This window comes from Cnephaeus nilssonii (assembly GCF_951640355.1).
Source record: "Cnephaeus nilssonii genome assembly, chromosome: 7".
NCBI lineage: Eukaryota > Metazoa > Chordata > Mammalia > Chiroptera > Vespertilionidae > Cnephaeus > Cnephaeus nilssonii.
This window is the reverse complement of record NC_137078.1, coordinates 84,368,211-84,383,885: the sequence shown is the minus strand read 5'-3', so window position 1 is coordinate 84,383,885 and position 15,675 is coordinate 84,368,211. Positions and strand designations below refer to the sequence as shown.

The 15,675-nt window shown below is 39.7% G+C and overlaps 1 protein-coding gene across 19 annotated transcripts in view; it reads right to left on the bottom strand.

The window, feature by feature from the left end:
• The window catches only part of PUM1 (pumilio RNA binding family member 1), a 126,449-nt gene that overhangs the window by 73,834 nt on the left and 36,940 nt on the right, over positions 1-15,675 (bottom strand). For 10 of the 19 annotated variants that reach the window (XM_079778139.1, XM_079778151.1, XM_079778142.1 and 7 more), the window contains one exon: positions 382-490. The exons of 7 other annotated variants lie outside the window; for them this stretch is intronic. In XM_079778139.1, the coding sequence (XP_079634265.1) occupies positions 382-490 (109 nt within the window). The remainder of the gene's footprint in view (positions 1-381; positions 491-15,675) is intronic. 2 more of the 19 variants (XM_079778150.1, XM_079778141.1) reach the window with 1 other exon arrangement.

Sequence of the window (15,675 nt, the reverse complement as noted above, 5' to 3'; positions counted from 1 at the left end):
GATAGATCATCCCATACATGTTATGCAGGGGGGCAAGGGGTGGAAAAAGAAGCATGACTTCAAATGGCAGGCATGGATTTTCTAATTCTAAGTATGCTGACAGCAGTACAGAACAAGAAGTTATAGCTGAAATTATGGTCATTTCAAATAAGACCATTCCCCTGTGGCTAGCACTTCAATAAAATACTGAAGATTTGATTTTGCTTAATTATGTTTTAATAAATTATATCACATAAGCTCCTTCATGGTAATTATATTACAGAACAGGACACTGCTTGACATGCTTATGTCACTGATGTACAATTTATGACTTGCCAATTGCTGAGGAAAGGAGCTCTAAGACAGGCATAAATCACAGTACAGATGCTAGATCTAGATTACCTGATGTTCCCCAGGCACTGTCTCGCCATTGATCACCCAGGAATATTCCTTTTGGTCCATCTTTGCTGGATTCATCTGTTTCCCAAAACTTTTTACCTGGCAAGAGCTGCTGCAAATTAAAAATAATAGACGCTTTTAAAGAATTCATAAAGGATGAAAGTACAGCAGTCAACACTTTCTTTTAGACAAGGGTACTGAAGATGCTCACGTGCCCTGAAAGTTTTTAATCACAGTGTTCTGGCTACACAGATTGTGGTCAGAACACTATTGTACATTTGGCAAAAGTCACAGAGAGGTCTATGGCCAGGGTGGCAGGTTGGGGAGGGCCCTGCACAGATCAGGCCATCACAATAGAGGCTCAGCTTAAATATCTAGAATTTTTCACTTCACCTATGCCAAGATTTTTTAAAGGGGGGAAAGGGGACTCATATTAGACCTATTAGCTAACTGCTTGCTAAGAAGTTTCTTACTGAAAAAAGAAAAATACCTACAACTAACTACTAAAACACTTTTGCCTACATGTGTACTAACTGACCATACAAAGTTACTCAGAATGCTACAGGCAAAATCCACCTCCTTTATACACAGAGATTCTGTTAACTAAAAAACTTCCATCACCAGAAAGAAAAACCACAAACAAAAAAAACTTCCCAACCACATCATTAACCTATTCCAAAATTTTGGAAAGACAGAACAGCTGTCTTTCCCCATTACTGGAAGAGAAATAAAATCTCCTAACCTCAATTAATTTCAACAATACTTAGTAATGCCATTGAAGTGACTTCACAAAACACTCTATACTTCGTAGAAATGCAGGCATCACTGGCCATAAACTTACAATGTGAGAACTTGAAACTAACTTCAACCAAAGAAATGCAAAGTAGCCTTCAAGCAAAACACAGTACAGTTTTACACAAGAGCAAAGCATTCGTGACCAGAGTTACAAAATAAAATTCCACTAGAATGCCATCATTCTTCATTCTGGTCATCAGCTTTACTTACTAAAACGTCCCTCTTTATTTCCTCTAATTATGTTTTCATTTCAGCTCCTACTAGTCAGACAAGAAACTCAGGTGTTTGAGACAGTATTTAATCACTGCTTTTAAGCATAACTGAGCACACCTGGAGAGTTGAATGTCTCAGAGGTAGACAGTTAAAAACCAGGAAGCACAAAACGTTTGCTCTCCTCCATAATAAATGTCTTATCTTTCCGATTTAAAACCCATAATCCAATGATAATGGGGGAATAACTCAACTTTGCCCTCACTAAAATAAATCTCAACTTTCCAAACAGAAATTCTACATTTCTCAACATAATTTAAATCTAGTTAATCTAGCTCTATAAATCTGATAGACATGGGCTATTACCTCCTAGACCTGTGGTCGGCAAACTGCGGCTCTCGAGCCACATGCGGCTCTTTGGCCCCTTGAGTGTGGCTCTTCCACAAAATACCACGGCCTGGGCGAGTCTATTTTGAAGAAATGGCGTTAGAAGAAGTTTAAAAAATTTGGCTCTCAAAAGAAATTTCAATCGTTGTACTGTTGATATTTGGCTCTGATGACTAATGAGTTTGCCGACCACTGTCCTAGACCAAAGCAGTTTCCCATACGTTTCTCTTCAGGTCCTAATTTATTTCTAAGCCAACAAGATCATGACAGAATACAGATTTGGGTCTGGCATTTTAATACACAGAAGCATAGATTTGCTTGAAGATAAGCAGTTATAAGCAGTCAATTCCTAGTGAGCCCCTTGGGTTCATTCTTAGGGGGAAACAAGGAGAGAGCTGGTCTGTAACTTGAGATTTGGGAAGCAGGGGAGGAACAAACAAGAGAAAGAGCCCAGACCATAGCTAAGGAGTGGAATAAGGAAGCCTTAGACCAGACAACTTTGATGTGTGTCCTAGGACAAATCATTGAACTATCCTGGGTGCCTCATTCTCTTTGTACTGATAAAGGAAATATTTTCCAAATTGTTGGGATGATTAGAAGTTTTGTTGATGAGTGCCTAGCACAATGCCTGCCACATAGTAGGTTCTCAATAAATATATTCAATGGCATTACATCAAGGCAAAATAGCTGTAAATCACAGAAGGGACACTGAAAATTAATGAGAACTACTCAAGCACAATTCAAGAATTCTTGTTTTTAAACAACTTCTCCTTTTAGTCTCAAAAATGCCCTCTCAGAAGATTACAAACATAATTTACTTCCCTATTGGTTGTCCCTTTCCAACTAACATTTTGATTTTTCACCTCCATTTTGTAGGGAGTGTGAGCAAACAGAAGTCCCCATCAACTTCTCCTCTGTACCAGAAGAATGTCAGCATAAGGGACACCTCACTAGTTGGTTTATTTGTGGAAAGAGAGCAAAGGTGATCAAAAATATTCATTATAGTGCTCATCCCTCTCTACACAAATTGGAAAATCTTTATTCAAAGCTCAAGGAAAAGATTCTGTAAGTACCAAACTCCATGTGCAAAATAATATAATCTGTCCATAGTTGGTCAAATTGCTTACTTAGAGTAGCAGTCCTTGAACTCAAGACTTCAAAAATGGCTTCTGAAATCCTGTCATCTTTCACTGTAGCTTGCCAGGCTGTCATAATACAAAGCTAGCAAAAGCAGGTGAACATATAAACAAGGCTGTTTCCAGATGAAATTCTCTCAAAGGAAACAACTATACTAGTACAACATAGAAAGGTACTAAAAAGCGAAGATTCTATTTCAAAGTAGGGATAAATGCAACAAATCTCATAGAAACACACATCAAAACTCATGACCCTAGTCAGATACCAAGAGGCCATATCTCCCACTATTAACAATTGGTATAAATATAAATCCTAAGTAGATTCTAGGAACAGCCCCAAAAGTACTAGAACTCCTGATGCTTTGGCAAAGTGGCAACAAGAAGATCCAATTACTATTATCAATGAAAACAGCAGGCACTGATAAGGCAAGTCTGTAAGAGATAATGAAAAAGGAGGTGGGAGAGAGGATGGCAGCATGCTGATTCTGGGAGAAAAAAGGTAGAAATTATGGGGTGCAAGTGGAAAGGAAAGGAAAAGTACTGCACCAAAGTACTTGAGCAAAAACAGAAGCAAACTTCTTCAGAGTCTCTGGATCTTACTTAGAACCTAATATTTACTTCTTTTCTCCAAAACATACCCATCCCCACTCCTCAGGTGTGTGGTTAGCAGCATTTGAAATGATTCCTCTGGTAATCTCCTTCCCTTTACTGTGGGCTAGACCTTGTGACTTTGCTTCTAAGGAATAACATAAGGCAAAAGTGATGGGTTGTCTCTCTCAAGGTTGTTATAAAAAACTGACCAGTCTTGCTTCTACTTCTCTCTCTTACCCTCTTAATCTATCTTGCATGCTCCCTTTGATGAAGCTAGCTGCTGGAACCACGAGAGGTCACTGGACATCAAGTCATTATGAATTGAGGCCCTCAGTCCAACAACTTGTGAGGAACTTAATCCTGACATCAACTATGTGAGTGAGCTTGGAGGCAGACTTTTCGCCAATTGACTTTAAGATGGCTGCAGCTCACAAGGGACTCTACAATAGAGGTTTTTGCAAAGCGATGACTGGGTTCTTGACCTCCAGAAACTGTGAGGCTTACACTGTGTTGTTTTAAGCCACTAAATTTTGGGGTAATTTGTCATGTAGCAATAGGTAACATACGGTTGTCAATATATAGTGTTTTCTTATATTCAAAATACTTCTTTAAGAGTTTGGCTTCAAGAAGCACTTCTTGTTCTAGTTCTAATATCCAAAATCCAAGTACTTTTGAATTTGGAAAAAATTATATCCATTCCATTTCATGTTCTCCCTACTAGCCCTTATTTTAAAAATAAATGGCTTTTTTAAATTCTCCTAAATCAAATCAACTCAGAGACGTTAAGCTCACTGAGAATTAGTAGCAATCACATATTCAAGAGTCAACTAAAATACATTACTGCTCAAATCTGATCATAGTAAAAGGAGCTATACTATAATCTACTGAATTATACAGCAAAGTGATGTTGAGTATCCAGCTGTTATTTCAAATTCAGCAGCAACTTTCTGGAGGTTATGCCATCCACAGTGCTGGCTAAAACATCCTAGGATTCACCAACCCACTGGCACAAATGCCAGGAGCTGCCAAACCTTCACTTAAACCACACCTCCAATTCAATCACCAAAAACTGAAGTGCAACTAGTGGATGAAAAGAGAGTCACTGCTTACCCATCAAGAACTTGGAAATAAATACTGCTCTTTGACAGAACAGTATTTGACAGAAGATCACAGCAGAGGTTTACAAACTTCACTTTAAAAAAAAAAATTAGGTAATAAGAGGATTAAAAGATTTGACAATTCTAAAGGAAGATAATGGGAATTAGGAATTGGTCCAACAAAAGCAAAGGAGACCCAGGGAGTCAGATATAGGCATTATTATCCAGTTGGCATGTTTATACATATGATGCACAAACAATTCTATCCTTATAAAAAGCAATTAATGCAACAGGCTAGATAGTAGCTTGACTACAGCAGCTACTAAAAACAACCAAGTAACTTCCCTGGCTCAAAATCTGCTTACCAAGCAAATTTTTTATAAGAACTTGGTTTCCTCCTGTAGCCAAGCATGCTGATCACTGGATGCAATCCTCCTGTCCACTTGAGAGTTATTACTTCTTATAAATTAGTAAATTACATTATGATTTTTTTACATTAGTCTCTTGTAGTTCTGGTTAGCGTGGGTTAATTTCATAATCCAATCATCTATGATTTGCGGATCTGAAGCCCTTTCAAGACCTACTAAGAACCAAGACTTGGGAGAGCCTACATCCTCCCCAGCAACACAAGGACCTTGTACTCTTCTTTGTATTATCCCATTAAATGGGACTCCTAATTACCCCTCTGTTTTCAAATCTTTGGGAGAAACACACACTATTATCCCAGCTTGAACTATAGGTTTGTAAAAGAAAAGACTTAAAGACTTAAGACTTAAAGCAAGCTTAGTCATGAGGCTTCTGGAGAACAAATCAGAAATCAAGCATTGGTTTACAAATACTGCTATCTGCTTGAGAAAACTCTAAAATTTTATTAAAAACACCTTTTTTATTTTATCATGTAACAAAGACAATACACAAAGCCACAGTTTCGCAATCAATCATCACATTAACCCCTACTAAGAGCCCTTTAAACAGAGGTAGAGACAATTAAGAGCTGAGAATATCAAGAACCTCTAGGCTTCTTATTTTAAGACTAATATAGTGGTAAAGCACACACGTGCTCTAAAATCATTTTTTTAAATAGTTTTAAATCCCAACTGTGTGAATTTAACCCCTCTATGCTTCAGTTTTCTCATCTATAAAATGAACTGTTATGAACATTAAATGAGAGTATATAATGTATAATGCTAAACACAGAGTAACCATTCAAAATATTAGCTGCTACTAGTAGCCTGTTTGCACGAAGATTCGTGCAATAGTCCTTCATTCACCTGGCTGCCTGCACCAGTTTTCTGCCGGCACCGGGGACCCAGGCCTTGGCTGTGGCCACCGCCTTCTGCCTTCTTTCAGGGTCGGGGCTTGGCCCCGGGCGGTGGCCTTGGGCTTGGACGCACCCAACATCCCTGCTAAGGATCGCAGGAACCGTCCCCCAGTGGTTTCCTGTGATCCGTGCAGGCTCCCCGCTGGTGCCCAAGGCCGAGAAAGCCTCGGGCGGCTTTCCCAGCCTTGGGCTCCGCCACACCCCAACGTCCCTGCAACGGTTTCCTGGTGGGCATGGCTTGGTTGGTGGGCGTGGCTTGGGCGTAGCGAAGGTGCGGTCAATTTGCATATTTGTCTATTATAAGGTAAGATTATTATTTAAAAAACAAACTAGTACTTTGTTCTTTAATAATACTGATAAAACTACTGACTGGCCAATGAAATGCTCCCATGTGCCCAGCACAGCATCACCCACCCACTTCAGTGCAAATCCCATAAAATTGAGAGCCCTCACAAAACACTACAAGAAGAACCATGACTAAAGCTTTGCAGAAACTAAGAGGCAGGATGATTATTAAAGACTGGGCGCTTTGACCATACCATCACTAATATTTGCATAGGGAAGATTCAATGAAGTTTTCAGATGGTCTCAACACTAAATGCACATTTCAACAAGTACTCTGCTCAAGAGGCATAAAATATTAGGTCACTGCTTATAGACTCAACATAGATTGCATAGAGCTATCCCTCAGCAGAAATGTGACTTCTTAAGGAATACTATTCACAGGAATGCTACAACCCTGCAGGCATGCTCAGGTCTGATCATGTTATGGCAATGCAAACTTCCAACATAAGCTTCCTTTCATTGGAATGTAGCCAATCATCAAGTCAAATACCTGATATTTTAACTAGCTGGTAAGATAGAGACCCTCCCCACCACCCATTTTTAATTTCTTAGTAAATATCTCATTACATTAAAAGAATTTGGTATTAACTCAGAAAAAGGAGAGTTCAGAACCGACTGAAATAGTTTTACTGGTTTGTGCTGACAGTTACATGTTCTAGTCAGAGCTCTGATGTGTGAAAATTTTCAGAAATCCCTTCTCAAAACCTTAATGTCCTTAGGGGATTTACCTAGCCCTCCATACCAAAGAGGGTTGTTATGAAATCAAGTAAGATAGTGTACAAAGTGCTCTCACAAATACTATGAACTACACTCAAATAATTACTAAAGCTTTAACCAAAACCAGTTTAAATGTAAAAGTATAATTTAGTCTGGCCGGTGTGGCTCAGTGGTTGAGCATCAACCCATAAACCAAGAGGTCACAGGATTGATTCCTGGTTAGGGGACATGCCCAGGTTGAGGGCTCGATCCCCAGTAGGGGGCGTGCAAGAGGCAGCCAATCTGTGTTTGTATCTCTCTATCCCTCTTTCTAAAATCAATAAAAACATTTTTTTAAAGTATAATTTACAAAGCTTAAAGAAAAGGTATATCCATTCAATGTCACAATTCTTTTTATATCAGAAAATATATACATCAAGAATCATGTTCATTCCTGAGAATTTATCTCAATGACAAAAAAAAAAAAATCAAAAGAAAAAAACTCTACATTCAACATATAAGAGCAAAAAAACTGGGAGCAAAGTAAATGTTCAATAGACAGCTGCTAAGTACTATGTAAGCTCACCCAAAATAGCCATAATAATGATATGGAACCCTAACTGGTTTGACTCAGTGGAGCATCAGCCTGCGGACTAAAGGGTCCCAAGTTCGATTCTGATCAAGGACACATGCCTGGGTTGCAGGCTCGATCCCCAGTAGGGGGCGTGCAGGAGGCAGCCGATCAATGATTCTCTCTCATCATTGATGTTTCTATCTCTCTCCCTCTCCTTTCCTCTCTGAAATCAATAAAAATGGGGGTTTTTTTTAAAGGATTGTGGGCTAGATCCCCAATATGGGAATGTGCAAGAGGCAGCCAATCAGTTTCACTCTCACTTCAATGTTTCTCTCTCTCTTTCTCCCTTCCTCTGAAAAAAATCAATTTTTAAAAATGTCACTAATCCATTTGTTTAAAAAATTTTTCTTTTAGCTTATGTGGCAAGATAATTACTACTGAAAACAAATGTCCATACTTATAGGCTCCTAACTAAATATCTTTTTTGGTTAAAATCTATTATAGTCCTCTTAAAAAAAAATAAAAAAAGGACAGTTTCTTTTATTTTTTCAAAATCACAATTATGAAAAAGAAAGTTTCTTTTTCATAATTACAATGACGCCATACATAAAATTAACAATTTTTTAAATTTTTTTAAAGGGGGAATTATTTTATTTTATTTTTAATTTAAATTTTTTTATATTTTTATTGATTTCAGAGAGGAAGGAAGAGGGGGGAGAAATATCAATGAGAATCATTGATCGGCTGCCTCCTGCACGCCCCCTACTGGGGACAAAGCCCACAACCTGGGCATGTGCCCTTGACCGGAATCGAACCTGGGACCCTTCAGTCCACAGGCCGACGCTCTATCCACTGAGCCAAACCGGCCAGGGCAAAATTAACAATTTTTTAAAAAATATGTTGCCAAGTTTCATAAGCACTGTTAATAGTTGTATCTAATGTCCCTCCAATAAGGATGACATTACTTAGGCTTGGACAATATGATGTAATTTGTTCTCTCCTACATCTGAAGACCAATACTACTTTTCTGGCTACTGAAAAAATTTAAAAGTTTCAGCATCTCAAGTACTTACTGATGTAAAAACTATTACTTGAACAGCCTGCATTAGCCACTACTGGAATAATGAAAGTAATAAAAGACTTCTTTGCCCTGAAAGAAATGATTAAAAATAAAAACCTACCAAGAGTCAAACTGATAGAGTTACAGAGCATTTTAGAGTAAACACACTAATAGTATGGTACAGAATGTTAAACTTTACAATCCACTACAGATGAAGAAAGGAACAATAACCTGAGATAGGACTGGTCAAGGAATGCCTTAAAGGGGGTTGGAGGATGGAGGGGAGATTGAGAGTGAGACGATAGTGAAAAGGGCTTTCCACAAAGAGCAAAGCTAGAAATGAAAGCAATTGGGGCAGGTGTCCACCAATAAAAAAGGCTGGTATTGACATAGGAAAGGAGTAAGCAGGTGAAAAAGCACAACTAGTCCAGTCGCCAGTGAGTCTTTATGGAACATCGACAAGTTGGGCTCTAATCCATTAGGGAATAACATCATAACAACTAATTTTAAAAGATTAATCTGACATTTCTCCATAAAATGGGGTATGGGAAAGCATTTGTATGCTGGGAGGCTAAGCAAAGAGGTCACTACAGTAATCTAGGCAAAAATGGTTCAAGAAGAGACCTATAGAAATGGGGGCAAGGAACGGCTGCTTAGATGCCTCTCTCAGTTTTCAAAGCATTCTATCCTATCCTATATACTAAAAGCCTAATATGCTGTGTCCAGTCATCCGTTCAACCAATCAAAGCATAATATGCTAATGATATGCTAAGGCTGTTCAATTGCTCACTATGACGTGCACTGACCACCAAGGGGCAGAGAGTCAACCAGTCGACCAGTCGCTATGAGGTGCACTGACCACCAGGGGGTAGATGCTCCAACTGGTAGGTTAGTTTGCTGCTGGGGTCCAGCCGATCGGGACTGATCGGGACTGAGCGAGATAGTCTGGACATGCCCTGGAGCCCTCCCATGGTCCCTCCCTGGCCCCAATTGTGCGCGGCCTGGCCTGCGCCCTCTCACAATCTGGGACCCCTCAGGGATGTTGGAGAGCCAGCTGGTTTCGGCCCGATCCTGCAGGCCAGGCTGAGGGACCCCACTGGTGCACGAATTCATGCACCAGGCCTCTAGTTAAAAAATAAAGCTATTTGATTTCAAAAGTGAAGACTCATAGCCCATTATGATAATTAAGAATGAAGTTTCTATGTATATATAAGCCAGTCTTATCACTGAAGTTCTTTTAATCAGCAATTGATTCTGTAGAATCAACTGAGTGCAAAGGCTAGATGAAAAACAAGATAGAAATATGTAATAAGATGGTGTTGCAAGTTTCAATTTACAAGTCCAATGGTAAAGTTTTAAGGTTGTCCTGAAGGTCCACAGTGGGTTGCTGGAGTTAAAAAAAAAAGCAATTAAATAAGAAAAATTTAGTAGCTCTTCAATTTTAGAATCACCACAAGTTAGATAAAATTGCAAACAGTTCTTCAATTGATGATTATTGTGAGAATGCATTCTACTCAAAGGAGCACAGGGGTTTCCCAGTGTTCTTTACCACACAGAGAACACATTCATTGTTAACAAATTTATCTTTGAAAAGAAACACAAAAATGACATTGGCTGTACTTTCATAAAACATGCTCTTCAAAAAAATTCAGTTACTGTTAGCATCTCAATCTCCATGTTATTTTGTGATGAATTAACCTAGGGCAAACTCCACAGTAATCCTTTCTCCACTGCTAAATCCACTGAAAATAAAATTTTCTTTATACCTTTCTAGTTCAAGTTATTGGAACACAGCCAAAAGAAACTTCTTCATAAAACTTGACAGACAGCAAACTATGTTCAAAATATGAAGAAATGCCCAGTGACCCAGGCTTTTTCTACAGGAAAAGCATGTAAGTAAACAGAGGACTATGTCACCTCTGCTATTTACCTATAAATAAGGCCATTTGTTTTCATGTATTTGTTTTCCTCATGTATAAGTGTATGGTTTGATCTATAACATAACTACATTCATGTTATACTACATCTAGACTTTAATAATTATATAAATGGTTTTTGTTACAGTATCTGAGAGCCCCGTGCACAAAAGATAAGCTTCCAGATTACTTAAGAAACCTGTAAAGCTCACAAATAAAACCATGAAAACATCTAGATTGTTTCATGATCTACCCGACTCATATCCAGTCAGCCTCAGAGTATTTTTTTATTATTCAATTGGCAAGGATCTCAGTATGCCATATATGGACAAGCTCCCTTTTCATGCATTCCAGGAGATGAATATTTCATAGATAGGGCTACTATATATGTATTGGGAAGACCAATACAAAAAATAAACTTCTACGTGCTTTGTTATGAGAACCACAGAATGCATTCATTAACCAAGAGACAATGAATTAAACTTCGGTGCTCTGGTTCCTCATCAATAAAATAACAACATATGAGAATTATACACAACACAGTCTAACACATGCTTAAACAAGAAACATAACAAAAATAATTTCAGTTTTTAAAATACCCTTATGTCTGGTAGTATATATGTATGTAATAAGGATATTTCCATACCCCAGCAAATGGCCCAGAGAAAGTGTCCTATTGGTCTGTATTAAACAAAAGTAACTATCTAATAGTTCAAAAATATTAAAATTTGCAGAGAAGGTTGAATAAATATTTTTCAGTTATATCCGTTCCTCATCCACCCCTTTCAAATACTCTTTATCCCTGAGGGTAAAAAAGTATTCTGAACAGAGCATACAAATACTTTCAGAATTGGTCTATGGTCCCTTGAGGAGAGGGCAATACCAACTTCTGAAATAAAGAGGAATCCATGCTTAGAAAAAGGTATTTACTGGTATAAGTTTCACTCAAAACAATGTATTAGGCATCCATTATTTACAAAGTACATTATTAGCTAAAGCCCCTGCCCTCAACAAACTTAAGTGCAATCAAATAGAAAACATTTACACAAATCATTATGTATAAAATAAACTAGAGCCATAAGAATTATACAAATAACTTGCTATTTGAATTCATTTCCATAGCTTCTGGTTGGTGAGAGCAAGAAAGCTTTTATTAAAAAGGGTACAGCTGGCCCACCCGGCATTGCTCAGTGGTTGAGCCTTGAACTATGAACCAGGAGGTCATGGTTCGATTCCCAGTCAGGGCACAGGTTGTGGGCTTGGTCCCATGTGGGGCATGCAGGAGGCAGCCTATCAATGATTTTCTCTCATTGGTATTTCTCTCTCTCTACATCTCCCTTCCTCTCTGAAATCAATTTAAAAAAAAATTTTTAAGGGTACATCTGTAATACTTTCAACAATAAAGATAAATTTAAAATAATAAAAAATTAATTAATAATAAAAGACAACTTTTATAGAGGAACTGATAATTAAGGCTGGATTTTGAATAATGGGTAGACTTTGGACATGCAGAAATTAACAGAAAAATTCGGGTTTTGGATTGAGATCTGCATTCAAACAGCTGCCTCATGATCACGTTAACCTCTCTAATCACTTTCTGCCTGGTCTATAACAAGGCATCATAATATTGAAGGGCCACGGTGAAGATAGTAATGTATATGAAGTGATTAGCACAGTACCCGGAAAATCATATATGCTCAATATATTGCAGCTATTATTTCTGAGCCTAATGAAATAAAACTTAGTCAATCCAACATCTTGACACTTATGACCTTAGCTAGAATCACGTGACCTTAGGACTAATTTTCCTCATGTAAAAAAAAATGGTACTAATATCTCACAAAAACCTGTTGGGAGATTGGCATAGGTAATGAAATCAATAGCAAGGTGTCTCAAAAGTGTTAAAGTTTTATTTTAGTTATTTAGTTGGATTACCTCTACTCATATAAAGTATACTTTATGTGAATGAAAACATTTTAGCCAAAGGGGGACCAAAGGGGAGAAATTAAATGAAGACAGATTATACAGTATGTGGATCAGTTATATTCTGCTTCAAAGGAGCATGTTTTGCCGCAAACATTCCAAGACAGCTCAAAATACACGGTGGTAAGTCTGCCTGGTGTGCCCAGACTGCCCAGGGCAGGATAGAAGACAGATATTGGAGTGAGTGGGGTTCCACACAGGTCTCAAAGTGACAGGACAGAACTGGGAAACAGGTTCCAAATGTCACTTGTACCCACCTTCTCAGGGTTAGAAAACACCTTCTTATCTAATTCCTCAAAATGTCCAATCCCCAAACTATTAGAATATCCCAGGAACTTTGCCAAATAAGACTCGTGAAGAGGTCACTTCACCTCTAACACACAGTCATTAATCTCATACAGAAAAGTTATTAAGTAAAATTGCATTCCTCCAGTTTACTTGGCATGGCTAACTATGTTTTCTCTAAACATTTCATTTTAATAGCACGATGTCAAAAATGCCCAACAACCAAATGGCATTGTAGGAAATGGTCCTCTGTGATCCATCTCCAGCATGGTTGGCTTTTGATGGAAACAGCTGCTCAATTTTCCCAGGAACAACTGAATGTAGGGAGGAGGGAAGAGGATATAGGAACAAAGAACTGTGGGCGTGTGCCAGCAGCATGGTGGAAAAACCCCCCTCCCACCCCAAACCAGGTGCCTGCCTCAGCTAGATGGGGAGGTGGAGGCAACTTGAAAAGGCCTAACCCCAATTTTTTTTAAATGGCCCAATGGGAGACATATGAGGAAACCAGTGACCCCCTAGTACTCAGCCAATGAGGAACTGGAAGAGGGATTGAATAAATAGGCTGTGTTCGCTGCCCCAGGTGTGCCTGTACACCCTAACGGACACCCGCTCTCGAGAATGTATTAAATGTCTCGTTTTTGCCATACTTCTGTCTCCAAGTATGTTATTTGAATTTGGACAGGTGAGCATTCTCACAGTATTAATACAAAGTTATGGAAGTAAAGCAGCTTTTAGCATTACTATCTGTACTCAAAAGCTACATTTTGGGGGGAAACGGATTTGTTACACTGCTTGGTCAGATATTTTTATATTAATACATGACAAGGCACTATTACCTTTTCCTCCCTTCTGCAAGAAAGGCTGTATGATCTTGCTGGCGGACAATATCTCTCCTTTCCAAAATTCAATCCTGAGATACTCCATTATGGAGTCACCTTAGTTACTCTTATGACACTCTGCAAGGAATTGCCAGTGTGAAGCAAGGCTGTAGATCTGGGAAGTACTTTTGGCTACCCAAAAGCCTCCAATTCTATGAGCCATTCTGTTTGCCATGATGGAAAGATATGGGGAAAAAAATTTAGTAACAGACTTGGTATCCACATTAGGCTCTCCCTTGTCTTGATTTTAGAATTACCAAGCCACAAGCCCTAAAGGACAGCCAATGTCTTAGGCAGCTGCAGACTGGTGAATGCGTCTTAAGAGAATACAATGAAAAGTTACGAAACCTCTACACCACAAGGGCAAAGTCACTCTAAAAAGGCATCTTTTAGATGCCCTATGGAATATCCTAGAAAAAGGAGAACTATTTCTGTTTTTGATTTGTTTTCTTTATTGAATTTATTGTGGTGGCATTGGTTTCAAGTGTACACGTTTCAAGTGTACAACTCTACAGCACATTGTAGGCTCACCACCCAAAGTCAAGTCTCTTTCCGCCACCATTTTATCACCTTTTGATAATCAACCATACTGTTGCCTGTGTCGTTTGGGGTTTTTTTGTTGTTGGCTTTTTGTGTTTTTTTTTTGGTCCCTTCATCTTTTTCACCCAGCCCCCTGAGAGAGAGCTGTCAGACAAGTCTATTTCTATTTTATTTATTTTGTTCACTGGATTCCACAAATAAGTGAAATCATATGATATTTGTCTTTCTCTCCTGGCTTATTTTACTTAGGTCCATCCATGCTATCACAAAACATAAGATTTCCTTCATTTTTACAGCAGAGTAGTATTCTGTTGTGTAAATGTGCCACAGCTTTTTTATCCACTTATATACTGATGGGCACTTGGGCTGCTTCCAATCTTGGCTATCCTACCTAATAATAGACAAATATGCAAACTGACCACACCTCCACTACACACAAACCACGCCCACCAGCCCAAGCCACGCCCACCAGCCAATCAGGGCGAGTATGCAAATAAACCAAACCAAGATGGCTACAGCCACAGAGAGCAAGGTTTCCCAGGCAACAGAGGGAAACAAGCTTTCCGCCAGCCGTTGCAGGCCTAAGCCTCCACTCAAGCTACAAAGTTTCAATTATAGAAGGTAAACAAATTCAAACAAATGGCGGCAGAATGGAGCTTGAGAGAGCAGGCCAGGGTTGCCACCAGCAACAGGAAGCAAAGCTTTCCGCACAGCCTGGCTGGGCCCAACCGCTTAAGGCAACAAAGTTTCAATTATAACCCCAACACAAATGGCTGCCGCTGCGGAAGGAGCCCCAGGCTTGGCTCCGCTCCAGGCTACAAAGTTTCAATTGTAGAAGGAAAATAAATTCCAGATACCAGGGCCTCTGCTTGGGTTGCCAGGGGACGTGGCCAGCCTGCAAACCACCACAGGCCCCTCGCTCAGGCAGCCCCACACCTCAAGGGAACCCCACCCTGATCAGGGACACCCTTCAGGGCAAACCAGCTGGCCCCCACCCCTGTACCAGGCCTCTATCCTGTCTAATAAAAGAGTAATATGCAGATTGATCATCACTGCAACACACAATATAGCTGCCCCATGTGGTCAAAGATCCTGCCCCCATGTGGACACAAGATGGCCAGCAGGAGAGGGCAGTTGGGAGGCACCCAGCCTGCAAGGGAGGGCAGTTGAGAGAGACCAGGCTTGCAAGGGAGGGCAGTTGGAGGTGATCAACCCTGCAGGAGAGGGCAGTTAGGGGTGACCAGGCCAGCAGAGGAGGGAAGTTGGGGGCAAACAGGCTGGCAGTGGAGTGGTTAGGAGGTGATCAGGCTGGCAGGCAGAAGTGGTTAGGGGCAATCAGGAAGGAAGGCAGGCAAGCAGTTGGGAGCCAGCAGTCCTGGATTGTGAGAGGGATGTCCAACTGCCCATTTAACGGGCAGTCGGACATCCCTCCAGGGGTCCCAGATTGGAGAAGGTACAGGTTGGGCTGAGGGACAACCCCCCC